The sequence below is a fragment of the Alternaria rosae genome, assembly GCF_020736505.1.
Source record: "Alternaria rosae strain MPI-PUGE-AT-0040 chromosome Unknown BKA58scaffold_8, whole genome shotgun sequence".
NCBI classification, from domain to species: Eukaryota; Fungi; Ascomycota; class Dothideomycetes; order Pleosporales; family Pleosporaceae; genus Alternaria; species Alternaria rosae.
In genome coordinates this window covers 840,384-867,017 of record NW_025763577.1, presented here as the reverse complement: position 1 = coordinate 867,017, position 26,634 = coordinate 840,384, and the positions used below count along the sequence as shown (strand labels likewise).

The following is a 26,634-nucleotide window of genomic DNA, read 5'->3' as shown; positions in this document are numbered from 1 at the left end:
TTGCCAACTCGCCTGTTGACCCTAGGGGTGGCTAGAGTGCATGTTGCATATAGACTGTTGAAAACGAACATCCAGACCGTTGTTAGGATCATGTAAACTTCTGGCTCAACATCTTTTCCTCGAATGGAAGACAACCTCACAGCATGGACGAGCAGAACAAGAAGGAACAAAGCGAGATGGAATGACGAAGCCTTTGCTAGTGTCTAGAACTCGCGGAATTTCCCACTCACTAAGTTCATCAGCCCACACATGTCCATATTGCCTATCTATCGCACCGCAGTGACTTGAGATATAGCACCTCTAGTCATCAACAAGTTCCACGATGTCGCCGAACTCTTGAAACAGCCACGGCTCCAGGTCCTTGAAAGCTTCGGGTACCGGCTTCTCCACAATTAGTGAGACAACGGCCGGCTCATCGCCGAACATGTTCAACATGCCTGCTACCTCGTCGTCCATACACGCGTCTTGTTGGTCACCGGCTGTATGCGGCTCGGGCAGCGTAGCAATTCGTTGTTGCATGTCTGGCAATGCTGATATTTTTGCGTGTATGACGCCTGCGATCTCCGATTGGGCACTGCTGGTGCTGTCAAAGAAAGGTGAACGGGAAGTCTTGATCGATGCTTTGCGAGGACAATCGGCGTGACTAAGCTCTGGCGGCTTTTGTGAGACGTGGTCTTCAAAACCGATCAAGCTAGAGTTTATCGGCTTGTCGTCTTCTCTGTAACGCATATAGTCCTCGTCGAGGCCGTTGTCCAAGGACTGTATGTTACTAATGTCGCTCTCGCGCATCTCCTGAAGATTTTGAGAATCTACAAGCCCAATGAAAGCCTCTCGAAGGACGGAGTCGTCATCGTCAAAGGCGTCAGATTCGTGGGTGGCTACAGGAGCTGCAGGCTCATAGTTCATGTAGTCTTCTGACTCTTGCGTGCCACCGAGTGAGTTTTGTTCCGCAATCTGATGCTGAGGATGATCGAAGTCGGCTGATGGCTCGTCAAACTGGAACTCACCATGATTGCTTGAAGCTGAATGCAGCTCAGCGGTAGAACGGCCCATAAAGTCAAGGCTATGCTCTCCTCCTTGGGGGTAACTATAGGCTGGCTTCTTGTACTTGACGGAATGAAGGGAAGAGGGAGGCTCTTTACCATGAATAGTCTTGTGCAGCTGATGCAGACCGCGGTAGTTCCTAGGTCCGTTGGTGCCATAGTCGGCTCTCTGCTTCTTTTCTTGTTGCGTGAGATCGAGCTCGTCAATCGGCGCAGATATCTTCCTCTTAGATGCTGTGAGCTGAAGCTTGGTTTGCTTCTCTTTGCCTTTCGGCGGTGGTGGTTTCTGCGTCGGCTCAGGTCGATCTTCGCCCGACGGTACGCGTTTGGCGACAGCTTTCTTCTTCGATGGTTTGTCCATGCCAGTCTTGCAACACTGGTGCTTGCATGCCTCTCGATCTTTGCACGAGTGATGACAAGCCCATTTACCGTTGGCTAGCTGGACTGGCTCCAGATCGTTGTGTTCGGCAGTAGCATCAACCGGTCGTGCGATGCGTTTGCTCTTTCCGTCATCCTTATTCTTGGCCATCTTGTTCTTCGCAGTATTCCTCAGCGTGATAGAATCGATAGGGTCAGCGTAATTCTCAATATAATCAAAGTCGAGGTCACGGAAGGAAGCATCGACAAGAGCATCGTCGTCCACATCACCATCTCCATAGTCATCGCTGGTGGCGGACATCTTTCTAAATGGTCTTGCAGTATCTGTGCGGCGCTTTGACATATTAGACTGATGTGATGTTGGCCGTTCTGACTCCAAGCGTTTTGGGGTTGAAAACATAGAAGCGGCGATCTGGGGCTTCACGGCGGCGGCACGCATACTGCCAGCTTGTAAACGTCAGTCACAGCTGTTATAATCGAGCCACAGTACATGCCTATGCCATCACACATGACGTAACAGTTGATTGACTGGTCGGGATTCGTCAAGAGTGCTGGGAATATGAGGCTTTGGCTAGACCCAAGCTTCGGGCCACTGCGACAAAGATTAGTACAGCGCAATACAGAGATCGCAATGGCTCACCTGATGCGAGCGAAATGCACCTTACGGCCATCGGAAGTATCCACCAAAAGGCAAACGTATATGAGTTTGTTGTTGAAGCGCTGTGGCGGCTGCTCGTTGATGAAGCCAATGTCGGCCTTGATCTGGATTTTGACTCCTTCATGGGTTTTCATCACCTGAACAGCCATTAGAATAAATAGTTCAAAGAAAAATTGCAGACTTACGGTTGAAGGTTGAGCATTTAGTGAGATGCGAAGCTTCGGAAACGATCGGACTTTCTCGAGCACGTCGAGGCCAAATGGGGGATTCCGACCAACGAGTGCTTCGATCCGATAAGGCTCGCAACCTTCAAGATCTTCCATAGACTTTAGCCCAGCATTGACGAGCTTCCTGACAGCGACGTTGCCGATGCTTCCAATTTGCTTCATTTGGAGCGGGCTATCGTCCCAGATTCTGGCGCCTAAGCTTCTCTCGAGCATGAGAGCACTGTGGATACTGATGGAGTCGCCTAAAGCGATCTGACAGTCGATGATGCATCTGATAAGACTGCCAATATTCTTGAAGATGATTTGCGTTTCCGTAGTATATTGAGAACGATGCTTGCCGGCCTCGCCTTCCCAGGAGATATCAGCAGACCCAAGAACTGATTGTACGATGAGAGATACCTTCTGCGATGGTAGATCAAGGTTCACAGGGATAGCCCAGCGGATTGAAGCGGACTTGTTGAGGAGCCTGTAGAATGCCTTTTCGCCTTGACGAAAGCGTATCGTAGAGTACTCAACAGCTTGAGCGATGGCGGAGAGCTGTGTATGAATGTCAGCAAGGTCCTCCAAGTAGCTTCAAAGTTGTGTAACTCACGATCTCTGAGGGAGTTGACTTCAGCCCGAGTTCCATGAAGACTTTCATAGTCTCGAAATGTACGTAGTACCGTGCCATAGCTTGACCAAACTCGGTGCATCTGAAGTACTCTTGCCCTGACACAAGATTGGCCTCGCGCAAGAGTGTAATGTCGCGGAAGCAGATATCATCGACTTGCTCCTCGATGCTTTGACCACTTCGAGCGCCGTCCAGTTTGTAGTAACCAGGGTTCTTCTGGAGTCGGACGTAAAGAAACGTACCCTTGAGCCATTTCCTGGCTGACTCTAGGTCGCTAATCGTGCCGAGACCTATCTCAGCGTTCATGTGATTTACCAGGTTAAGATGAAGTTTGCTCTCTATGAGGTCCCGGCCTGTGACCAACATTTCGTACCGGCGGACTTTCGCCTGCCTGGTCATGATGACTGCTACAGCTGAGTCGTCGTACTGGGGTCGTCCCGCGCGACCCAGCATCTGCATCATCTCCAGGTCCGAATACTCCTGCATTCCTTCCGCACCCCAGGCCATGGTATTCTTGATGACAACGAGATGGCAGGGTAGGTTGACTCCGACCGCGAGCGTGGATGTGCAGCAGATAACACTGATCTCGCCAGCGATGAAACACTTTTCGATCTTCGCTCGATCGTCAAGATCAAGTCCGGCGTGATGAAAGGCTACACCGGAAGATACGGTATCTCGAAGCTCCTTGTTCAACAGCAGGGGTGACTTAGACGGAGGCTTCCACATGCGATCTCGGTCTGATGCCGAGACCCACCAGTTTGCTATCAGCTTTGCCGTGCTGACTGTAGAGTTTCTGGTTGCACAAAAGACCATGAGCGGCTTACGCTGCGAGTAAGAAGCAATAACCTCAGGGATGTTGGCATCGAGCACCTTTTCAAAGCCGAATTCGTTGCTGGAGTTGTACGCAAAGCCTCGAACGTGCTTGCGCAGTTTGACTGGGCGAAATTCTTCGCCAAACTTCTCATTGGCGGCGGGGATGTCTGGCTCCGAAGAGTTCTTTCCCAACCATGCCGCAATGTCATGGAAGTTGGGTACTGTCGCTGATAAAGCCACAAAGCGCACATCCGTACCAATGGCCTTCATCCGCGAAACGACCGTCTCAAGCGTGGCACCACGATTTTCCTTGAGTATGTGCACCTCGTCGATAAGGAAAACCCTGATGAGTCTCATCAGCTTCTCGTGGTCCTTCCACTTCCTGGTCATGCTGTCCCATTTCTCGGGTGTTGTTATGATGATGTTGGCGCTCTGTACATTGCGTAGATCACCAAGGTCGCTATCGCCGGTCAGCTCGGCGCATTTGAGACCCAGCTTGTTGAACTTGGCGTCCCAGTCACGTTGGCGTTCTGCACACAAGGCTTTCGTCGGCGCTTGATAAACCACTTTGTACTGGCCGGTTGCGTTGGTGGCAACAGCCCGACAGACAGCGAGCTCGAGAATGACGGTCTTGCCACTTCCGGTGGGAGATGCAAGCACAAAATTGTCATCGGTCCTGAAGACTTGGTCGAAACACTTGGACTGTACGGCGTTGAAGGTCGGGTAAGGAAACACCGTTCGAAGAGGATCTGGTAGAGTAGTGACAGGGACCAGGCGGATACCTTGACATAAGGGAGCAGCGTTAAACACATCTTCTGGGTACGTCTGCGGCTCTGGGGAAGCTTGTCGACAATACGGAGGATTGAGATCGTCTCTGTGCTGTGCAGCGGATGCGCGTTGCTGGCTAGTATGTGGTCGAAAACTGGGCAGTGCGGCCTCGCCATGGGAGCGCTCATGTTGTTGTTGTCGGTACTCTTCAGCAACAGTTTGGCCGTCGCCTTCGAAAAGTGGAGCCTGTGAGCCGTGTCGAGGCCGGAAGTAAGTGACTTGCTCAGCACGCCGCTGGCTTGCCCTGAGTGCTGGACTAGAAGATGGGCCAAGCGGCATGTCGGAGCTGAACTCTTGAAGTGGAGCGGCATTGTAGGCGAAGCGATCTGGACGGCGATCAGCGTGGCTACTACTACCAAAGGCAGAGGTGGTTTCGACGTACTTATTTGACCTCGCATAGCCTGGTCAGGACGCGCATGGTTCTCTGCTTCTTAGTCAGCGGATGCCTTTCTGTAGTATGGGCTGAAGTACCTTCTTCATTGTACATGTCTTGATCACGACCCTGGTAAGACGACTGCGAACGGGCAGGCGCCGCATTACTGAAGAATGTGGATGCGCCCGGTGTAATCGACAACCTCTTCGTGTTTTGTGCAGCTTGCCGCTGGAAGTCAGAGTACGGAGGCCGAAGTACTCTGTCGTCTGCGCAGTGTGAGCCATGCAGTAATGGAAGCGAGGAACGACATACTGAATGAATCGAGTTGCTGACCTCGGTCGTACATGCTATCGTCCTCAACCACGTCATACTGGGGGTTGTCATATTGAGTGGCGCGATAGCGATCCCGAGGTGCGATTGGTCTTCCAGGCTGCTTGAACTGAGGCCGCATGTCGTACTGCGACGTGCGGCGGGGAGCGCCGAGCTGCTCGTAGCCATCATACGGATGGTGGTCGTCGTCCATGACTGCTATACTTAACTTGATCAGAGGCTCTTTGCCAGTAAAGGCGTGGCGGGAAAAGTTTGGAATCTAGAGTGGGGCGTTGAGTGAGAGTCGAGATGAGAGGGAAGTGACGATCGAGGAAGTCGCAGCCTGGTGTGCCACATCCGAGTTTGGCGGAGTCACTCAACGGCAATCTTCGATCAAGGAAAGTAGTAAGCGCGTGAATCTCTGTCAGTTATGCATGCAACTCATCCGCGTTTTGATCAATGGTCGCTGTATTGCTAATGCTCAAGCATCTCGCTTATGAGAATGCCGTTCTATAGATGGCGATTCTGGTGTTGCTTTAGGAGCAGCTTCATACACTGATGACCTCCGCGGCTTATTGATATCGATGGTGCGATCCACCGTTGTCTTCTCGAAGTCGGCAATCTTTACTGGCAACGATTGCGAGCCCCGCTCAGGCTTGGTGTAAAGATACGTCGCAAACAGCACGACGCATGTGCCCAGGAAGAACTGCCGATGGTCAGCATCATGGGCCTTGCCGTGCCATTAGAGACTTACTGATCGCGTCACCCTGAAGTCAAAAAAGTATACGCTTGCAATGCAACTAACTAAGATGGAAATCGATGTTGCGAAGTTCTTGGCGATATTATCGGCATAGTTGATAACAAGCGCAACGACGATGCCACCAGCTGCCTGAAGGCCGATGGCCGCCCAGACCACCCAGTTGTACCCGACGAAGAAACCCGTCTTCGCTATTATCTCTCCGTCCTTCCATATGACCCCCAGGAACAACGACGGAAAGAGCGACCAGAAACAGAGCTGGCAGTTACGGACCCAGAGCGGTGTCTGCTTGGCGCTCGTAGAGTCTTTCAAGATCTTCTCAAAGGTAACTCCGGCCAGGCCTGAAAGCGCGCAGGAGATCAGGACAGCCATAATCCCAACCCGGTAATTCATGTGGGGTATCTGAGCTGCGCGATCCTCGTGTATGCCCTCATATGACCCAGATCGTTTCCCTAACCGCCCTGCGACATTCTCACCGAGGTCGTGCAGCTGCTCCAGCGTCTTAGTCCATGGTTTCAAGCCCGATGCTTGTGGAGGTGACGGCGCAGTCGCTTGCGGTACTTGTATGATGGATACACCGATGATGAGGAGCAATAACGACAGCCACTTGCGCGCCGAGAGTGTTCTGCCCAACATCAACACACTAAAGATAGCCGTCGTCAGAATCTTGAGCTGGTACGTCACCTGGAACGTCGCGGCGTCCAGGTTACTGACAGCGATGTATTGGAGAGAATTTTGTATCGTGTACAGCACGGCCGGTATCGCAAGCTTCCAGCTCTCGTTCGTAAAGATCGCGGTCGTCAAGGTACGGAACAGTGTGGGGATCGTCGTATTCGAAGGAAGGTTACCTGACATTTCGTGTAATGCCTAGGACGGTCGTGAGCCTGACAGAATTTCATTCCTTCTGGCAAGTGCCCTACCATAGTCAAGCTGATAGCGAGCTTAATGACCTCATTCAAGAAGACGCTTGTGCTTGCGTGGTATCGTTGCTCTCCAGTCAGAGGCATTATCCTAGAGTAATGCATAATCTAAAGTCGCGTCAGTCACTGACACTCTCCGCTTCCTCCTCCACAGTATCTGCATGTTCGGTGTGCTCTTCGATCGCGTTGGGGTAGAAGTTCGCGGTGGAGGGCAATCGTACCAGGATGAGGGCAGAGTTTTGGAATATAAGCTGTGCAGGGATTAGCTTCTGCATATACAACGAGAGTGGCGGAGATTGGCTTACTGTCACGAGAGAGATGTGCTTCATGGGCACCCCGCCCAGTGTTCCTGAAGCTGATCTAACAACCATGGTGGGCTTCGCTCTCGTGGATTTGCTGTAGTGACGGAAACTCGCTAGTTGTGCATTGCGAAGGATGTTCTCAATAACGATAGTAGGTAAGGTCACAGTGAGTGTACGGCCAAACCTGTGCAGGACAAACGAGGCGTGCAGACTGGGTCCATCTTGAGTGCTGTCAGCTGGAGATGGGGCGCGGCTTCCGCTGCTCGAGCATTCGCGCCATGAGCTGCAGGGATGGGTTAGCGCCACCGATCAAGCTTGGCACTCTGGCCCATTTCCGATGACGCGCATCCAGACGCGTCACGTACATTCTCACCTTCACAACCACCACGACACTTGAATACTTGTCATATATGCGAGACATTCCGCCCAGGTAACCTGCAAACTGGGCCAAGATGAATGGTTGTTTCAGTAGTCTCTTAAGCGTTTCTGGGCATTTCGAGCATTGACCGTGGTGTAGGATCTGTTCATGCATCGTCTTCGGTTTTCCACCACAAGTACGTCGGATACTTCGTGATTTGATGCGAAAAGTGAAATTCGACATTGAAGCTTGGAACTTCTGTATTGCAACGTGGAATTCCGAACTAAAGCAGCCTCTGAAATGATCAGTATTTTCTCGTACCAAGGCGTGGCAAGGCTCTCCCGTATATGACCTTTTCAAAAGAATGACTGCTGCGATATAGAATTATGGTATATCTTGTTGTCGTTCATGTAGCGTCATGGACAACTACAAATATTGCATATTCATCGCGGGTGGGCCTACATATAAGACTACGCTGGCCGCAGTCACGCGGATTCCGTCCTTCATTGGCCAGAATACGCGAAGGACTCATATTTCAGGTAAGACATACAACGCCACCTAATGGCGTTCTCGCAAGCAAAGCGCCAACCAAACACCCCCCCAACGATCCACGCATGAGCTCGCCTTATCATTCGCCCACAGCATAGAGTGCAGCTGACATGGAACGCAACAGTCGCTGGTGCATACCGCTGCAGCCACTGGCACACCTCCACTGGACTTAAGTTGGGGCGCGAAGCACGTTCCGTGATTCCATTTAATCTCACTCAGGACCAACACCTCCAACATCAAACCCGCAGGGCCTACAGCAGCTGGTCCGATTCGTCCTCCATCACTACCGCCGCCTCCGCTACAAGCACACACGAGAGCTTGTTAAGACCATCAAACTGTCATATTCGTACATTCCGTCAATTGGACTCTTGCGCCGTCGTTCGAACTCTTGGCTACAGGCCCAGCAATCTCACATCCTCTATCTCGAATACGTCCGTTCGAAGCCTCCGCCCTTTTGCTTTCACTTTACCATGCTTCCATACCAATATCCAGCTCTTCCGCTGCCTGACACAGGCAAGTACACAAGGCTTCTAAGACTCAGTCCTGGCGACTTTTCAGATGAACTTCACGTGGAGCTGGAGCAGGTACTTTTGGATGGCACTTTCAACTACGAGGCTCTATCCTACGTCTGGGGCTCGACAGACCATCTGGTTTCCATTCTCGTCGGACCTTCCCGAGAATACACCATTTCGGTGACGCAAAATTTAGCGACAGCGTTACAGCATCTCAGAAACGCGAACGAGTCCCGAGTATTGTGGGTAGATGCAGTTTGCATCGATCAGAGTAATCTGGCCGAACGAAGTTATCAAGTCACTTTGATGAGCGATATCTTCCGAGCAGCATCTCGAGTTACTGTCTGGCTTGGACCCGAAGAAGACGACTCTTTCTATGCCATCAACGCGATGCATGCCATCGGTTCGAGCATCGACGTGGACTGGATCAACTTTACATTCAAGCCTAGGGTGTCAGTCAACAACCCGTCTTCCAGTGCGATAGAAAAACTCCAGGATTACCGGTTTCGAGACAAGGAAGCCAGTGCTGTCAATCGTCTATTACATCGACAGTGGTTTGAACGTCTCTGGATTCGGCAAGAGATCGGGCTGGCCACTCATGCAATCATTCATTGTGGTAAACTAACCATACCTTGGCATCTGTTTAGGAGTGCTGTCTTCTTCATTCACTCCAAAAGCCACAAGCTGATGTCTGCACTTGGAGCTCATCAGTACGCAAGTTTCCTCTCTCGCCTTGTGTTGATGTGGAGGATTTGCAGAGACCGAGTATATCGTCTACAACATCTGCGGATACAGCTCGCCCAAGTTGTATGCACAGACCCCCGGGATATGATATATGGCATCTTGAGCCTACTTCCAAAAAGTCAACAGGCCATGGGCATTGTCCCAGATTACACTCTGGATGTAGCTCTTGTCTACCAAGACGCAACTCTACGGTTCATAAATTACACGAAGAAACTCAACATACTCGTTCAGTGTGAGCTGCAAGCTATCTCTTCCCATGTGCCAACATGGGTCCCAGATTGGTCGATTGATCTAGAAACGACGCCAATTACCGGATCTGTAATTAACGCAAGCGCGGGTTTCGAAGCGATTGCAACTATCAAAGAAAAAGGGACATTGTGTGTCGTTGGTGTACCTACAGCGACAATACGGGATGTACTACCTATGCATTTTGACGAAAGCGAGGATCATTTTCGAACCATGCTAACAACCATTTGGAAACTGGCTATATCCAACTCGGCTACTTCGAATGAAACAGAGACATCGCTGCTGTCAGCGGTGTGTAATGGGCTTTGCTGTGGCATGTTCAGCCATACCAGGATCCCGATTCGCGAAGACTATCCAAAATTCAAATCAGTCATGCAAACGTTCAAGTCCAAATTGACAACAGATCCCCTCTTGGCCGGTGATGTGAACTCCACAGATGATTGGGCCAAGTACCAACGTAGAGTTGGAGAGATGTGCCGCAACCGGTCTTTCTTCGTCACGACAGAAGGCTCGGTTGGCATCGCTCCACTATTTGCCAGAACGGGCGATATAGTTTGTGTACTTCTGGGTTGTGAATGTACCATCTCACTTCGTCAGACAGGGCCTAATACTTATCAGGTCGTTGGGCCGTCATACATGTCTGGGGTCAATACTGGCGAGGCACTGTTGGGGCCTCTACCAGAACACTTCCAACCAGTCTCTTACTATAACGATGATGCAAAGGCATTTCGATATGCCTTTTGGAATAAGCAGACAGAAGATGCACAGTTCGAAGATCCTAGACTGGATAAATTACTTCTCAACACCGGCTTTCAAGTTCGTAGCCAGGTAGAGAACAAGTTTCCAAGGATCAAAACCAGTGTAGAAGCGCTCAGAAACGTTGGGATCGCGGCTCAGTATTTCAATCTCATCTAGGCAATTGAGCTTTTTCGAATCTGTATGTAGGACTCTCCGCTGGTACTGCCGTGACGCAGAGCGAGCAGCGAGCCACTCACGGTTTCCGCAATACATAATTTTCCCATACACAAAGTTACGCTCGAAGAGAAAGATCGCAACTATCAGAGCTGTTCCAGGGTACTTCAATACTGTTAAGCTCGACTACGGCGACCATTCCTGAGTGCTTCTTGGAACCTAATTTACAGATTTGTTTCTATCGCAATCTTCGGGAGCAGTAGTTCACACCTCGCACATTCAAGCAAGCGGAACATCTTCTATCTCACTGAGCTGTTGAACCGCAGCCCTGAAATGCTCATACACTTCTTCCGTGCCCATTCTATAGTCGGAGATAAAACCGGATGAACGCCTTTGATCATCTTCGATGATAGCGAGGAAAGCGAGATATTTATCGCGTGGATCGCTACAGCGTCGATATCGAAAGTCAAAAGCCACATCGAGAAGGTTACGCTGCGAAACCACGCCCCCTCTACGAGCAGCCTGCCTCATCTGAGATTCAAGAATATGAAGCAACGGCATCCAATCGAGCTCTTTCGCATTCCGCTCGTGAAGATTGTAGAGCGGAGATACGATCGCAGACTTGACGCGAAAGACCAACGCTCTTAATGTACGTAAGTCAGCGGTCCATTGAATCCGATACTGGCCACATTGTAAGACGATATGCCGAGCCAGGACTGCCTCTTGCACGGTCCACATTCGTTCAAACCATCGTCGGCCGATGATGTTGGAAACGCTACGTTCGAGGTCGGGTATTGCAATGTGGGACCAGGGCGCATCTTTTCCTTTGATGTGAGGTTGCAGAAACGACTGCACATGTTGCATATCTGTTCCCGTCTGTTCCGTCGGTACACGAAGGTCAACAACAACACTTTTTGCAGTTCCGTAGACCATGTCCATCTTTCGAACCTGATGATTCCTTTCGGTTACGTTTGATTGATCAATGCAGACTTGATCGGCCCACATCGTTCGTACTGACGCTGGGTACCTTAGAGCTTCGAAAGCGTCGTGAAGATTTTTGGTGATCCTAAATCGAGAGCCGTCGACAATGATCTCGCTATGATCGAGATCACTTCCCCAAACATAAGATATGGCCTCGTATGGGGGTGCGTCATGTGAAGTCGTCGCTATCAGACTGATCCGGATCGGATCCCCAGGATTTCCTGGATGGAGCTTGAGCAGACGAAGGTCTTCCGCTTTTGCCCAGCCGAGGGGAACATGGCAATGATATCCTTCGGTGTTGTTCTACACAACTAAGCGCTGGTCATGTCTGAAACTGGTGAAACCTACTAATATGGCAGAGGGTGGGGCTCCTGGACTGTCAACGGTACATCTGATCCAGAATCCGAAGGTGAAATGCCATCCAGTAGGCAGCCGTAATAACCATCGGTCAAGGTAGAAGGGAAGGGAGCTGAACTTGAAGAACCGCCCCCAGAATTGTGTCCAGTACGTCATTGTCGCTACGCAATAGCTACATGTAATATATCTCTCAGCTATTGTGGATCAAGATCTCATCGTAATCGACATGGGCTCTGGGAAAGTGGATGAGAGAGCGAAAGCAATGAGTCAAGAAGTCGCGGACGCATTACATACCCGAGTAGATTCCGGTGAGACCTGGAAAAGGCACAGCCACTTCATGGCGTTGTGGCGCACACCACACCAATCAAACCACTTAGCTCCATGCATGAACTCAAGTGATCATTGGCTCAGGACACAGCATAGATATCCCTCCGGCCGCAGTGCGACCCAGACAACATGAAAACCCCAGATTGCAGCGTGTCGGCCTGGGAGGTCCCCGTAGTCCAGACAAACCCACGTCGCCCACTCACCATACCATCTTCCGTGTGACTAGAGCGTTAGCTGGACATGAAAGAAGTCGCTGGATTGGAACTCGACGACACAATTCGAAGCGACGAGATACCCTCACCGTACCGTCAGAATTTTCAGAAACTGAGCAAGTATAGTTGATTTGATGTATCATTAAACGTCCAAGGGGTGCGACAAAACGAACCCACCTCTCCCAATGCGATGCAAACATAATCCCTATATGCATAAATCATCATACGAATAACCCCCTATAAATCATCAGTAACTCCACTCAAACCACTCCATAAACCACCCGACCGACCCAAACCATCACTCAGACACCATCAACATCCTCTCATATCTAATAAGAGTCGCCAAAGAACTGACTAGCAAGCATAATATCCCTATCCCCATTCGCAAAGTCCCAACCCACAATCGTCGGATCCTGACTACAACAAATGATCCTCCTGGCATCAAATTGCAGTTTGAAGACACGCGAGTTTGTGCCGTTGTTGTTGAGGGGAGCGGCAAGGGGATGAGGCGCGTGGTGATGATGGTGATGGTGGTGGTGTGGTGCAGCGTTGGCAGGGCCAGCGGCACCTTGCTGTGCGGGTGCGGCGTTTGCGGTGGGAGGATTATTCGCTGTTGGAGCTGGGTTGGCGGTGGCTGCTGTGTTTGTGGATGCAGCGTTGGCGGCGGCGGTAGGGCCATGCATTGCTTGGGATGCTGCGTGGAGGGCGTGCGCTTGTTGGGCGAGGGTTTGAGCTGCTTGGGCTTGGGCTTGAGCTTGCTGTGCGAGGGCTTGGAAGTTGTTTTGCTGTGCGGCGGGTTGCGGGTTGGCTTGTTGGTTCGGGGGTTGGGCTGCGTGGTTTGCGTTGGCTGCGTGGTTGACGGGTCTTCGGGGGCGGCCGCCGGCTGCTCGGACGGCGTCGTTTTGGAGGAGGGTTTGCGACTTCTCCCATGCTCCGTCGGGTCCTCGCTTCCAGATGATGACTGTCTCGTCATAGGAGCCGGAGACGATGCGCGCCCATTTGCTGCCGCCGCCACCTGGTGGTAGTTTAGCACCATATGCGAATACCTTTGATGGGTCACGAGAACCGGCGTTACGAGCGCGTCGCTGTTCTCTGCTGAGATTTTGCCCAGTCAGCTGTCCACTGGCCTGTGCTGCGAAGTAGTTCTGATCAATAGACCGCGCTTCGGCTTCAAGCTCCTCTTCGTTGCCAGGAAGGTCGCCAAATTGAGCTTGCACAGTGCGCACAAGATTACTGTGGCCGTTCAAGCAGGCTACCTCAGCCCCGGTTGCGCGATCGAAGATGCGTACACTTTCGTCCGAGCTGCCACTAACGATGCGTCGTCCGTCGAATTGGACACATGCGATACCCTTGGTATGGCCCGAGAAAGTTCGCGTGCATGCACCAGTGCGGACGTCCCAGCACTTGACACTCCTATCTCCAGATGCAGACACGATTTGACCATCAAGAATCTGGATCGCATTGACTGCAGCACCGTGTCCTTCCAAGGTCATGATCAGGCTGTACGGAAGGAGGGGTTTGAAATGGAGGTGTTGGGTCTCGACGTGTTCCTGCATGTTGATAATGTAAGAAGGGAAGCGAGCGCCCGACTTCATCGTCGATGAAGGATAGGTATCGTCCGTTGGCAGCATCTCCTTGCGATTCCATACTTTGATCGTCTTGTCTTTCGAGCAAGTCACCAGGTAGCGATCGTCGAACCTGAGATTCAGGACCGACTCGGAATGCGCCTTTTCGATTTCCTTGATTATGCGGCCGGTGGAGAATTTCCACAGAATAACTCTGCAGTCGCTACCACCAGACACTACAATGTCTTGCTCGGGGCGCTCGTCAAATTGTAAGCACAGCACGGACGCTGCGTGGCCGATGAGTGGCGGGTGTACAAGGCGCTGAGTGTCCAAGTTCCAGACCCTGATGCTCTTATCCCTGCTGCCGCTCACCAGGAACTTCCCAGAATACTGTATGGTATACACGCACTCGGTATGAGCTTCCTCGGGATGGTTTGGGTGTGGTAGCTGAAAGTTGGAATATCGCCCAGTGCTCCAGTTCTCTTCTAGCCTCCTCTTTTGCTTGTAGAGATATTGCCAGTTGATCCTTGCTTCCGGGCCGGGAAGCAAGAGCGAGGGGTGTATCGGAGGCCCGTTGTTCTCCGCGGAAGTGCTCGTCTGTAACGTCTCTTCAGTGACCGCGCCTTGTCTTCTTTCTCGACGCGCCACATCGGTGGGCGAGGCTGTGGGCGATGCACCGTGGAAAGAGATGCCCTCCATCTTATCCTCAGACCTGACAGATGGACTGTCATCAGCCTCTACAGCACCGTGTTGTTCGCCCCAGGCATTGCCCGCAGAGCCACTAACAGCCATTGGCTCTGATATGTTTTGCATGCCATTCTCCAACGCGGTCCCGTCACCAAACAACTGCCGTTCTCGTACGCGTTTCTTGTGGGATGGCTTGCCGTAGTCGGTATCTTCGGCGGCTCTGTGTCGCGTCTTCCGCTCTTTCTCCTTGAACTCTGCGCGCTTCTGTCTTTGCGCCTCCTCGTATGCGCGCACTTGTGGGAAGTTGGAGTTCCAGCCCTCTAATCTGAAAAGCAATTTCCATAAGGGGCTGTCGAGCACGCGTTCTCTCCACGAGCGGGATAGTGTCGACGCGCGTAACAGCGTCTCGGGGTTGAGATATGAGAGGATCTGAAAGGTGATCTCGGGCGGAAGGTGGATGACAGGGTCGAGGTGAAGGAGTGGGTTGAGCTTCTCGACGATGCCGGCTATCGAGGAGGTCCGCAGCGAGCGTAAAATAGCGTATGCGAATTCTTATGTGATGTCAGCGCAGACGCGCATGCTATTGTGATATGTACTTACCACTTCGCTCGTTCTCGCTCAGGTTCATAACCCAGTCGGGGAGGGCAAATGGCGAGTCGGCTTCCATCTCGGCGTCGGTCAAGCGCACGTCGCTGCGCATAGCCATATCGCCCTCATTCTGGCTCCTCGTGTCCTCGGAGTAGCCTTCGTCGAAGCGGTTTGCGCTCATGGCAGAGGCGGGGCGGAAAGGATGCATGTAGGGCGGGCCCGAAAATTGGGCGTTGGGGTTGCCTAGAGGGCCTGCCATGGTGGTGCACGCGAGGATGTGGGTGAGTGGAGACAAAGGTCGCTAGCTGAAAAGTGATGCTACGGCCGTTTGCAGCGCGCTGGACTGCGGCGAGAGGATTGTGTTATGCTGTCTCAACATGCGCTGGCAGGGTGGTCGGGCTGGTGCTGCCTGGCGCTCTTGGTAATCAGGGTACTGGCAATGCGGAAAGCGACGGGTGGCGAGGTACGAGGTGCGATGCGGGTTCGGGTTATCACGGTGGGGTGAGGTCAAGTCAAAGATGGAAATGTCAGCTTCGCGATGGCTCTCCAACTTTCGCAGAGCCTCGAGATGCCCAGGTGCAGCATGTCATGGCTTCCCGCGACACACGCCCGTGCACCCGCACCCATTCACTCCAGATCTGCCGCTAGCCGAGCTGCCTAGGGCATGCGGACTACTACTCGTGCGGCCAAGTCGCTGCATCTGAGACACACCAGGAGAGGGACGCTAGATGCCCGCCTAACGGTCTGATGCACTAGAAGTTGAAGGATGCGGGCTAGAAGAGTGCAACAATTCCCCGACGTCGCTGCCTTTCATGTGAAGGTCTGCCGTGTACGTGAAGCAGCGATTAGTCAACGGTTGCGCAATCGTTTGGGTTCTGTTTGAATTTTACTGTTGGGACGCGGGGACAGTTTGTGCTGTCAACACGGTTTGAGGATGCCTGACGATGCCTGACAGATGTGACAACTTCACGTGGATATCTGACGGCTGTCTTGAAGCTCTTATTCTATCGCCCAGGTAGTTTCGTGCGTTCAAGCGCCGATCGGGAACATCACCTGCTCTCGCGTTCGCCTGAGCTCGACCAATACTGTGTTCCCATCGGACGGCATGTGAGAACGGGCGCGTATCCAGCCTCCCATGGCCTTCCCGGCAACCTGATGGCCAAAGAATGGGAATCGCTTTCTCACACCGCTCGACTGCTGCTCTCTAACAATACTCGCATGAGCCGCGTGGTGTACTTAGGGCTGGAGAAATGGGTCCGCGACGGGCAAGCAGAGGGGCGATCGCGGCCCAAGGCAGCGCCTGTGCCGACATGACGAACCGCACGCGGCAGATGCTGGAGATGATGTGATAGGCACGCGCGTGCATTCACATTGCTAACCTCGCAAGTCATGAGAACGGGGTGGGATATGCTGTGCGGGCGAGGGCGAGGCGCCGTTGTGAGTCAGCTGTCATATATCGCAGACTCGGTCGTGATCAAAGGACTGGCACTGGAAATGAGTGGAACGGCGACGCGCCGCATGGCTGTGGGGTGTCACCGAGCCGTGCTGCAAACAGCGTCGTTAGCACAAACAGCGCCCAACGGCCAGCTGGAGTAGCCAGCAGATGCCAGCGACGGGCGTGTATTGAGTTTTGTAGTCGCAGTCACGTGCCGTCTGCAACGCCGCACATGGGCGGGTGAAACGACGAGCCGTGAACCCCTTTAGGCCCTCAGCGCCGCAGCATCTCCAACACCTTCTGACACCTGGGCAACCTGCGAGATTACCACGCCATTCTACTAGGACAGTTATCGCGACCCGAATGCAGGCCGGCGGTGATTTTGCTCCTGTCGCCGCACGCTCCACCTCGCCGCCCTGTGAGGATTAGCAGCAGCGACCCTGACCGCCTAGGTCTTAGCGCGAGCGCAAGGAGATCGATGAAAGCAGCATGGAGGGCGGACTATCGTTTCACTCGGGTCTGGTGAGAGCCCATACCACCTTTGCCGTCTCCCATCCACCCCCCAAGTCGCCCTCACAGCACACTGCACACGCCCGGATGACCTCGACCGGGCCGCCTGCCCTCATGTCGCACCAGAGCTTCCAGAGCACCTACTCGAGCTACTCGCACAGCAGCGCGCGCGACACGCAGAGCACCCAGGCCACCAGCAACTCGACCCTCTTCCACCCTCCGCCCGCCTTCCCGACATCCAGCACGCCCGTCAATGGCGGGCCCGTCGAAGCCAGCGACAATGTCCTCAACAAGCGGGCCGACAAGGACACCTCGCTCTTCCAACGCTGCCTGACGCTGCAGATGCGCCTGCGCTTCATCCCGGGCTTCGACCGCTGGATCGCCGAGGAGGAGGGCAAGGCCGACGACGATGCCGACCCCGTCACGCTGCTCTGGCGCACCTTCCGCCGGGGCTACCCGCTCATGGAGCTCTACAACGCCCTGGGGCCCCGCACGCTGCTGAGCATCCCCAGCTCCAAGCAGGACGAGAAGAGTCTCAAGAAGAACGAGAAGATGGCCTGCTACAAGTTCATCCAGAGCTGCGTCGCCGAGCTGGGCATCCCCCAAGAGAGCTGCTTCATCCTTGGCGACCTGTACGGTGACGACACAACTGGTTTTGTGAAGGTGAGCCCACACAACGAGACTGTGGGGTAGGCCCGCGCTAACAGATCCACAGGTTACCAACGTGGTCAACAAAGTGCTGGACGAGCTGGTCGCCCAGGGCAAGATCGCTGGCGTTGCCGAGACCCTGGAGACTGTCGGCGGCGTCGTCACTAAGCGCACCCAACGCGAGCACATTATCGACGAGCTGGTCAAGACGGAGCGCACCTACGTGCAGCATCTGGAGCTGCTGCAGGAGTTCAAGAAGCTGGTCGAAGAGAAGGGTGTCATTAGCGGCGACCAGGTCCACGACATCTTCCTCAATCTCAACGCACTCCTCGATTTCCAGCGCCGCTTCCTCATCCGCGTCGAGCAAACCAATGCACAGCACCCGGACGAACAAAATTGGGGCAACCTTTTCGTGCTATACAAGGATGCCTTCAAGGTCTACGAGCCGTATATCGCGAACCAGAAAAAGTGCGAGCAAATCGCCATGCGCGAATTCGACAAGCTGAAGGAGACGGGTGGACCGCCAGAGATGCGCCAGATGGTGGAATCGCCTACTCTACTCGCATCTTTCCTACTGAAGCCCTTCCAGCGACTCACCAAATACCCCCTCCTACTTCAGGTATGATATTCAAAGCCCCAGCTCAGAATCCCATTTCTAACACACTGCAGCAACTCCGCGACAAGGGCGACCTCGACGAAGGACGACGCCAAGACATCTCCAAAGGAATCGAAGCAGCTTCCTCCGTACTCGCAGGCACCAACGACGCGATTGCCCGGGAAGAACGCGTTGAGGCGGTTGAAGAGCTTAAGACGCTCGTGGAAGACTGGAAGGGTCACCGAATTGAAGGTTTCGGAGACCTGCTTCTACACGGCCAGTACACGGTGCTGAAGGGCGAGAGCATGACTTCCAAGAACGAAGAGCGCGAGGTATGCACCACCGCCACCCGACCCTGCGTACGTTGCTAACACCCTACAGTACAAGATTTACCTCTTCGAAATGATACTCCTCTGCTGCAAAGAAATCAACGTCAACAAGCCAAAGAACAAAATGTCCACGCGAACCCTGGTCACCAAAGACGGAAAGCCCAAGCTACAGCTCAAAGGCCGCATCTTCATGCAAAACGTCACAGAGACCATCTCCCTACAGAAGCCAGGTACGCGTTCCATCCTTCGTCTACCCTACTCTCACTAACCATTCAGGCTCCTACACATGTCAAATCTTCTGGAAGGGCGACCCTGGAATCGAAAACTTCATCATCAAATTCACCTCCGAGGAAACTATGAAAAAGTGGGCCATGCAGGTCGATACCCAGCGCCGCGTGTGGAAGGACCAGGCACGCACTAGTGCCAGCACCACAGCCTCGAAGCCGTCAGATACCCAGTTCGCGTACATGCGCGATCAAGTGCTCGAAAATCCCTACCAGGAAGACGACGATGAAGATGGCGACGAGGACATTGATCCCGTTACGGGCTATCCCTACAGACAGAATTCTTCCACGCCCTCGTTACGTTCGCGGTCAACGACTGGTGAAAGCGGCCCTCCAGATGGAGACTCAAGGGTACCGCCTCCACGTTTTCCTATGGGCTACAACGGTCAGCCAGCACTAACCCTGCGTACCCAGCAGATACAGAATGCCTCCAACAATGAATCCTACTTCTCACCTACGGCAGAAACACCGATGCAAACTCCCATGTCAACACACTCCAATGCCCGCACAAGCTCGTCGTCCAATGGCACATTCCCCTTCCCCCGTCAAGCTCCACCAAACGGATACTCTCACGATGAGAACAACCGCCACACTGCTCCTGCTCAGTCGCGCCACGGATCCAGGGGCGAAAACGTTCAACATCCCCAAGGCCGTGCGATGCAGCGCCCGTCACTTCCGGCCAATTCCACTCTTTCACAGCAAGGTAGATTGCGGGCAGCTAGTAGCCCTGACATCAACTCACATCTCCAAGGACAAACACGAAGAGCGCCGCCGTCACAGCCAGTACCAGATGTGCCACCTTTCCCTACCCACTACGCCTACAATGCCGCGATTGTCAACCGAAGTAACAGTAACTCGCCCAACAACCCACCGCCACGCGCTGCAACCCAGTCACCAGCGATCCAAAGAGACCGCTTGATACAGCAGCGAACCGCCGCGGAGTTGGCCAACGCGAACAACGAGTACCACAACAATGCCATGCGTCGCGATCCGAACTACCCCATACGTACAATGACACCAGCATCATCGTTTGAGCGGAGTCAGGGCACCCTAACTCCAGCATCTATGGATTCACGAAACATGTCGCCACCGCTTGGCCAAGACTCAAGCATACCTACACAACTCAAAGTCAAGGTGCACTGCCCATCAGCCGGAAGCTCCATGGTTCTGGTCGTCAGCACCAACATCAGCTACCAGTCGCTCAAAGATCGCATCGATGCAAAGCTCCAGCGATCAACATCCGTCTCTCTTGGCTCCGGCCAAGTCAAGCTGAAGTACCTGGATAGCGACAACACATACGTTAGCATCCAATGCGACGACGACGTACAAGAGGCGTTTGAGAACTGGAAAGAACAACAAAGCAATCTCAACCCTGGCGGCGGCCTCGGCGAGATTGAACTGTTCTGCCAACGGTAAATTCTGTTATTACACTGCTTTTCGGCATCATGGGCGCTACTGCTACTACACCACTTGGGGCATTGATTCAGGCGTTCTTTCACGGCGTGCTCGGCATACACCGCTTGCTCTTTTACTCTCTTTCCGTTCCATGATATATCCTAGGGGCCAACATACCCTTCTTGCCCCGGCGAAGTTTGGGTTTGTGTCTGTGTGGAGGGAGGCTGGCTTCACAAATACCTTTTTTGCTCTTCTCTCTTCTACCGAACGAACGGCACTATCGCATCATCCTATCCTAACAACATTTGCGGGATTCAGAGCTGGTTGGAGGATCATCAGCTGGTTCTGTCTGCGTGCGTTTGTCCTTCACAACAACGAGGGAGATCTTGTACTGCGCTTGTTATACTCGGAAAGACATGTTTTATCTATACCACGAGCTTCCGGTTTTCTTAGCTGCTTCGTAGGCGGTGCCGGCTCATCTTTTTTCTCTTTCTTCGGTTGAAGACTATAGGGTGGGCTTGGGTTGTGGTATGATTGAATGATGTAATGAATCTTTCAGCTTTGAGAATTTGAATTTTATTGTCCCTTTTTCTTACGTCTAGGTCTTCGGTGCAAGACTAAGTTGTTAGTACTTTAGATTGTTGAGTCGAGATGGGGTAGGTGTTGAAATACAATTATTTGAAGCTTTCAAGATACTCTGATATATCCGGTTCTCCGCCACTGCTTGTCATCTCATTGTGTCCTCTGGTGGTCTTTCCTGTCTAACGAATCTTGTTAAATCTCGAACTCCGCTCCTACTCCGAGCACCGACCAAAATCTTGGCACGACGAACATCCATTCATCCATCCATTTCCTAAAACAGATCCCTCATCTCAATGACATCACCCACAACATTCTCCCTCAATGCCTCCTTCATACACAATCTCGAACGCCCTCCCTTCAGACGCTTCAGCGATATCCTCTCTCTTCGCACTATCATGGCAGTCCCCCTTCTCCCGCCTTCAATTCGGAAACGTAGAGCCACACGATCTGGATAAGGCGATGACGCCGAAAATCGCGCAGCAGATAGAGGAAGGGAGGATGGTGTTCATAGTTGCAAGGGAAGAGGGGAGTGGTGACGTTGTTAGTGTCGCGCAGTGGAGTGTCCCTCCTTCTCTTTCTAGTTTCCAAGGCAATAGGGGAAGGGAAGGAAAGGAGCTGGAAGGAGAGAATATGGGAAAAGTAGAGGAGAAAGTGCAGGAAAAAGAAGAAAGAGAAGAAAGAGAAGCGTTTGATGAAGAAGTCTATCTGAATTCCCTTCCGCCTACTTGTAATCACGCTCTTATCTTTGAGTTCACGACGCGGCTTCGTGTTCTACGCGAGCGTACATTACAAGGCGCTCCGCATTTTCTTCTTGATAATCTAGCGACGCATCCAGAACATCGGGGACAAGGATTAGCGGCACGGCTTATACGGCATGCGCTGGATATGGCTGATGAGAGGGGTGTGGTTGTGTATCTGGAAACAGGGGAGGAAAATAAGGTGAGGGGGTTGTACGAGAGGTTGGGATTCGAAGAGAAGGGAAGAGAGAGGATTGAGTTGAAGAGGTTTGCGAGTAGGGAGGAGAGAGAGCGGTTGGAGGTGGGGGATATGCATGTCGTCATTGGGTACGTAAGGCTGCTATCTAAGACAACATAGATTACATGACATTTCGAGTCAAGGCTTGTCCATCAGCTCGGTCAACTTGACCTGCAACGAACAATCAGAGCTTCCCGATCTTCCCGGTAGGTAGCACTCAGACCCTCTTGCGCAACTTCCCCGTAACCGTAAGCCTCGCAACAAGAACACACAGTGCCGACATAGTCGCCGTTCCACCAGCGTAGAAGATGGCAGGGCGATATACATCGATACTCTGACCTGACCCGGCGTCTCGCCTACCACCAGCGGCCTCCAACAAGTAACCAGCAATTGGCGCACCCATCAAATACCCCACGCTCCAACCAGTGACCGACATGCTCATAGCCACGGCAGCTCGTCCGGGGCCAAAGATACCAGCGGCGACTGTTGGCTGGGTGGTAAAGTACGCGCCGTTTGCAACACCATTAAGGATTGCGAAGAGAACGAGCGGGCCCAGGGTGTTTGAGACTGGCCAGATGGCGAGCATACTCGCGGCGTTGAGAGCCATGATGATGACGAACATGTTAAGTGGGCCAAACTTGTCGCACAATGGACCTGCGATGAAACGGCCGATGGCATTGCAGGCGTTGAAAGCAGCGACGAGCGCAGCGCCAGTACTAGAGCTGAGACCAATCGATTGCGCAAACAATGGTAGGTAGTACGGCGGGACAAAGAGTGCAAAGACACCAATGGCGCTTGCAACAAACGTAGCGATGAAAGTAAGAGACCGGAACATGGAGAGATCGACAAAAGGTATGTTCCTAAGCGGCACGCGATCCTTGACCATCCACGCAGCAGGAAGACCAATAGCCCAGGTAAGCAGACCCTGTATGCGGAAGGTCCACTCGATACCAACTTTTTGATATAGCGCGTTCAATGCAACAGCCATGACGCAGCCGCCTACTCCGCCGCCCAGCTTAATAAGACCATTTGCGAGACCGAGACGAGCGCTGAAGTACTGCACGGGAACTGTGTTACAGACAGTCCAGTTGAGCGACATACCAATGCCGCCGATGACGCTGTATGTGCCAAATAGACCGGGGAGGTTGGACGTGCAGAAGCTCGCTCCAATTAGACCCAGGCCCATGAGGAAGACACCGAGGAGGATTGTTGTCCGTCCGCCTATCGATCTCATTAGACGGACGGCTCCTAGTCCGTACAAAGCGCCGCCTGCGAGTCCCAGAGAACCGACGTAGGAGAGCGTAGATGGAGGCACGTCTCTTAGTGTTGAATCGAGTAACGCAGCTTGTAAGACGCCCCAGCAGTTGATAATGGCGTTGTTGCAGAAGCTTGTTGTTGAGGAGCCCGCGACTACTATCCACCCGTATCCGCCGTCTGGTACGGCGGTGACGGAGTAGGCTGCGTTGTCTGGTGTTTCGTCATGGATTTGACTCAAAGATGACGGCCTGAATGTGGTGGGCAAAGCCTTGCTTGACTGCGGTTGCGAAGTGGCATGGACGCTCGTGAGCTCAATGCTATCTTCTGTAATGGTAGTCGTAGACATGTTGATGCTGTTACCCTGGAGTCGCAACAGGAGTGCAGACGCGGACAAACTTATGCGTGTCTTGCGAAGGGCGCGTTCACACGCCCTAGACGCCAGAACGACTGGTACTCAATGTAGCCGTGCAGGTAAGCGCAGAACGCCATGGGCCGATTTGACCTCGCTTCGTGCAGAAGGGGTCTTTTCCGATGGAAAGGGAAATGAGACCTACAGTGTAAGGACTCGTCAACTACAAGCAACGATAGACTTTCAGACGTATTCATGTATGTGCCTCCAGAGTACCATTCTACTGATGTGTCTATTACAGCCCATACCTCCAGAGTAGGCATTCCTTCTTCCTCTCTCGGGCTATTGTCGCATCGCACGTATCATGCTCCCCTTGCTGCATTCACCTGTTCAATTACTCAAGGTAACCATGATATATGGAAGGACGGATCAGTAGACGACTGCTTTCCGACGCATAGTTACGTTGGATGGTAGTCCGTCCCAAATTGCAGAACAGAGCGGGGAAGCTGCGGAGGTGCGCTAGTGCGTGATTAGTTACCTAAGCTCCTCAGGGTCCAAGGGTCCTCAAGCTATCGTCTGTCTAGCACTCATGGCACTCACCACACGCTTTCGAGTCCTACACGTCTCACAATTGTTCATACTACAGACTATCGGTATGCGCAGTAGTCCCGCCCGAGCTCTCGGTGCTTGTCAGGCTTTACAATGCGAACGACCAAGTTTCTTCTTTCAACTGCCCGGTTTTGCAGGCTAGGCGCGCTCGGTGCCCACTCGCTGAGACGCGACACGCCTCATCCAACATCGCATCCTTGATCAGTCCACGTCATGGCACATGGCATGTGCTATAGACAGCATATAGAGCTGTCTCACACTAAATCTGTTGCTAACATTTCGCACTTATTAACATTTACCTTCTATATCTCGTAAACTACAATTACAGCATCCACAATGGCAACAGAAGACACCGTCGACCTGAGCGCCGCACACGCGCCCCAACAAGCATCCCTCGAGGCATTCACCTCCATCCTCGACACCGTAAAGAGCGAACTCATCAAACTCCGTCGCGACCATGACAGTAACACCACCCTGCCCTATCAACTCCCCCCGATCCCTCTAACAACCCTCTTCTAGAGCACGAACCCGAATACTTCCGCGCAGTCTCCCACCTCTCTGACAGCGAACTCGCATCCTTCAGCGCCGACGACCTCGAATCCGTTCGCGTAGCCGTGACAGCATACGGTCTGCATCTGTTTGGCAAAGTCAAACTTCCCGCTTTAGACAACGGATACATCCACATTCGCATCTTTGGGTCTGCGAAAGAGGGGACGGATGGGAGTAGTCTTGATGAGAGGGAGTATAGTTTGCACAGTATACATACTGAAGAGGTGGTGAAGGAGGATGGGGATAGGGTTTATAGAGCAGTGTTTGGGAAGGGAGATGAGTTGGAGTGGTTTGAGACTTGATTGTCATATTGAGATGTCTAGACACTAAATTGAGAACTTCTTGAGAACTAAAAAGACGGCAGGCGTAAAGCCGCATTCACCTCCAAGATGCGTTCGTGAACCAAGCCAAGGGTCATCTTGCCGAACTCCTTGAACGCCTCGTTGTCAATTTGCCCGTTCAGCGTCTCAAGCTCATTGCGGTAGACTTGGCGAAGACCAAACACCTTTGAAATCTCATTCGTGATAATCTTCAGATTATCATCTCTGCTTTCTCGTCGCTTGTTGGCCTCATCCTGCCAGTATTCTTCACCCCCTGGCAATCGACCCAAGACTTCGTACTCCGAGACCATATCGACATCTGAGCGATACAGCTCAACAATTCGCTTGAAGCGGAATTCGTTGTGGGAATGGAAATGCTCTTTGATGCCGATGATGGTTTTCATGGTGTTGACAAAAGCTTGCCATTTCGCGAAGAAAGCCTCGATCTTGCTCAATGCCGAAGGGCTGGAAAAAATCACGCTCTTTGGTGGTTTTGGCACCAATATCATCGAATTCTTTGGCGAGCTTGACAAAAGCGGAAGGAGCGCAGTCGCCTGCATTTGCGCTCAGCCATTCGGCTTCGTATACGTTGATAGCGACAGTCAGCTCTCGGATCCGACCAGAGCAAACATCCGAGACCGTGGTGACGACGTCGTCATTTACAATAGAAAAAGTGGTAGGCTCCAAGCCACTGTCGGCGCCAACCTCACAGATGTGCTTATGGTTCCCGGGGTCTGGAACCCCCGAAGTCTGACAGGCAACATCATTGCCAGCCAAAAGATACCCATTCACGATTATTCCATCTAGGGGTGGCTTGAAGTCGAATGCTCCAGTCCAGTTTCCAGGGTCGAAGCTGGACGGGATGGTAGGTATGACGACGTTGCATTGAGAAGGCTTGAAGGTAAAAGCGAATGCTGGTGCTACTGGAGATGCTGCAACGGGGGAACTAGCGTGAAAACTGACATCATTCATGGTGCTTTCGCTTCCGTCCTCATCATCGCTTTCATAAGGTTGTGGTGAGCGAGGCGATATGATCTCGGAACCGTCACTTTCGTCAGACTCATCAGATAGTTCGTTATCTTCAGCGTCGTCTGCAGAATGATCTGATGGCTCTCCATTGCCTCCGGCTAGATTCCAAAGCTCGTGGGCGATCTGCGAATCAAGGCCGTGGTCTTCGGATATACCTTCGAGGATGTGCTGAGTTCCAGACTCGTCATCTTTGTACTCGTCGTCTGAACCAATGTCGATGCCGCCATCACTATGGTCGATCTCGCTAGAGGAGCAAGTGTATTGGTCATCGTCGTGAGAACAGGGAGGCACCGCCGATGCGTTGGCTTCATCCGGAACTTTCGTCTGCCCTGCAGTAGAAGCTTCATGCGCATGGAGCTGCTGGACGTGATCGAGGAAGAGCTGCCGGCCGGTTCGACTGCCATCAGGGTCGCGTTCAGACAAATCCCAGTACGTTTTCCAATCATCCAAGTCTTCCAATGCTTCATCAACGTCCTCGTCATATGAAGTGTTGCTGTCCTTGTGCTCGAGCG

General features: G+C 52.7%; 8 protein-coding genes across 8 annotated transcripts; 4 read left to right on the top strand and 4 right to left on the bottom strand.

Moving 5' to 3' along the window:
• Positions 1-198: 198 nt before the first annotated feature.
• BKA58DRAFT_461570 (nucleotide-sugar transporter-domain-containing protein) lies at positions 199-7,287 on the bottom strand (the record flags this gene model as incomplete). Its single annotated transcript, XM_046174809.1, has 13 exons — positions 199-1,861; positions 1,912-2,003; positions 2,082-2,216; positions 2,265-2,843; positions 2,899-4,883; positions 4,940-4,981; positions 5,029-5,196; positions 5,243-5,519; positions 5,796-5,945; positions 5,994-6,863; positions 6,917-7,024; positions 7,138-7,167; positions 7,222-7,287. 13 exons carry the CDS (start codon positions 7,285-7,287, stop codon positions 301-303), a joined length of 6,063 nt encoding a protein of 2,020 aa, XP_046022603.1. The 3' UTR covers positions 199-300.
• Positions 7,288-8,344: 1,057 nt separating this feature from the next.
• On the top strand, positions 8,345-10,022 carry BKA58DRAFT_389898 (heterokaryon incompatibility protein-domain-containing protein; the record flags this gene model as incomplete). Its single annotated transcript, XM_046170795.1, has 1 exon — positions 8,345-10,022. A coding segment is annotated over exon 1 (1,252 nt), but the record flags the coding sequence as incomplete, so codon positions are not given.
• A 658-nt stretch (positions 10,023-10,680) lies between these two features.
• On the bottom strand, positions 10,681-12,389 carry BKA58DRAFT_225578 (heterokaryon incompatibility protein-domain-containing protein). The gene is made up of 2 exons (XM_046166344.1): positions 11,869-12,389; positions 10,681-11,823 (listed from the first exon to the last, which is right to left on the bottom strand). The coding sequence occupies exons 1-2, from the start codon at positions 12,031-12,033 to the stop codon at positions 10,819-10,821; spliced, it is 1,170 nt and encodes a 389-aa protein (XP_046022601.1). The 5' UTR covers positions 12,034-12,389; the 3' UTR covers positions 10,681-10,818.
• BKA58DRAFT_225624 (F-box/WD repeat-containing protein 7) lies at positions 12,390-15,644 on the bottom strand. Its single transcript, XM_046166345.1, has 2 exons — positions 15,269-15,644; positions 12,390-15,219 (listed from the first exon to the last, which is right to left on the bottom strand). The coding sequence occupies exons 1-2, from the start codon at positions 15,513-15,515 to the stop codon at positions 12,746-12,748; spliced, it is 2,721 nt and encodes a 906-aa protein (XP_046022600.1). The 5' UTR covers positions 15,516-15,644; the 3' UTR covers positions 12,390-12,745.
• Positions 15,645-17,180: 1,536 nt separating this feature from the next.
• BKA58DRAFT_321321 (Pleckstrin homology domain-containing protein) lies at positions 17,181-20,473 on the top strand (the record flags this gene model as incomplete). Its single annotated transcript, XM_046167802.1, has 5 exons — positions 17,181-17,864; positions 17,917-18,468; positions 18,519-18,776; positions 18,826-19,003; positions 19,050-20,473. The coding sequence occupies 5 exons, from the start codon at positions 17,181-17,183 to the stop codon at positions 20,471-20,473; spliced, it is 3,096 nt and encodes a 1,031-aa protein (XP_046022599.1).
• An 882-nt stretch (positions 20,474-21,355) lies between these two features.
• On the top strand, positions 21,356-22,129 carry BKA58DRAFT_320873 (acyl-CoA N-acyltransferase; the record flags this gene model as incomplete). The annotated part of the gene is made up of 2 exons (XM_046167782.1): positions 21,356-21,614; positions 21,675-22,129. 2 exons carry the CDS (start codon positions 21,356-21,358, stop codon positions 22,127-22,129), a joined length of 714 nt encoding a protein of 237 aa, XP_046022598.1.
• Positions 22,130-22,177: 48 nt separating this feature from the next.
• BKA58DRAFT_225558 (major facilitator superfamily domain-containing protein) lies at positions 22,178-23,847 on the bottom strand. The gene has a single exon (XM_046166343.1). It carries the CDS (start codon positions 23,610-23,612, stop codon positions 22,227-22,229), a length of 1,386 nt encoding a protein of 461 aa, XP_046022597.1. The 5' UTR covers positions 23,613-23,847; the 3' UTR covers positions 22,178-22,226.
• Positions 23,848-24,463: 616 nt separating this feature from the next.
• On the top strand, positions 24,464-25,099 carry BKA58DRAFT_225543 (uncharacterized protein). The gene is made up of 2 exons (XM_046166342.1): positions 24,464-24,687; positions 24,744-25,099. Exons 1-2 carry the CDS (start codon positions 24,561-24,563, stop codon positions 25,073-25,075), a joined length of 459 nt encoding a protein of 152 aa, XP_046022596.1. The 5' UTR covers positions 24,464-24,560; the 3' UTR covers positions 25,076-25,099.
• Positions 25,100-26,634: the final 1,535 nt, after the last annotated feature.

Coding starts and splice junctions, on each gene's coding strand:
- BKA58DRAFT_225624 (XM_046166345.1), bottom strand. CDS start 15,515: ATGGCAGGCCCTCTAGGCAACCCCAACGCCCAATTTTCGGGCCCGCCC. Junction 15,220..15,268: donor GAGCGAGAACGAGCGAAGTG/GTAAGTACATAT, acceptor ACATCACATAAG/AATTCGCATACGCTATTTTA.
- BKA58DRAFT_225543 (XM_046166342.1), top strand. CDS start 24,561: ATGGCAACAGAAGACACCGTCGACCTGAGCGCCGCACACGCGCCCCAA. Junction 24,688..24,743: donor ACTCCGTCGCGACCATGACA/GTAACACCACCC, acceptor ACCCTCTTCTAG/AGCACGAACCCGAATACTTC.
- BKA58DRAFT_225578 (XM_046166344.1), bottom strand. CDS start 12,033: ATGACGTACTGGACACAATTCTGGGGGCGGTTCTTCAAGTTCAGCTCC. Junction 11,824..11,868: donor CCCCACCCTCTGCCATATTA/GTAGGTTTCACC, acceptor TTAGTTGTGTAG/AACAACACCGAAGGATATCA.
- BKA58DRAFT_225558 (XM_046166343.1), bottom strand. CDS start 23,612: ATGTCTACGACTACCATTACAGAAGATAGCATTGAGCTCACGAGCGTC.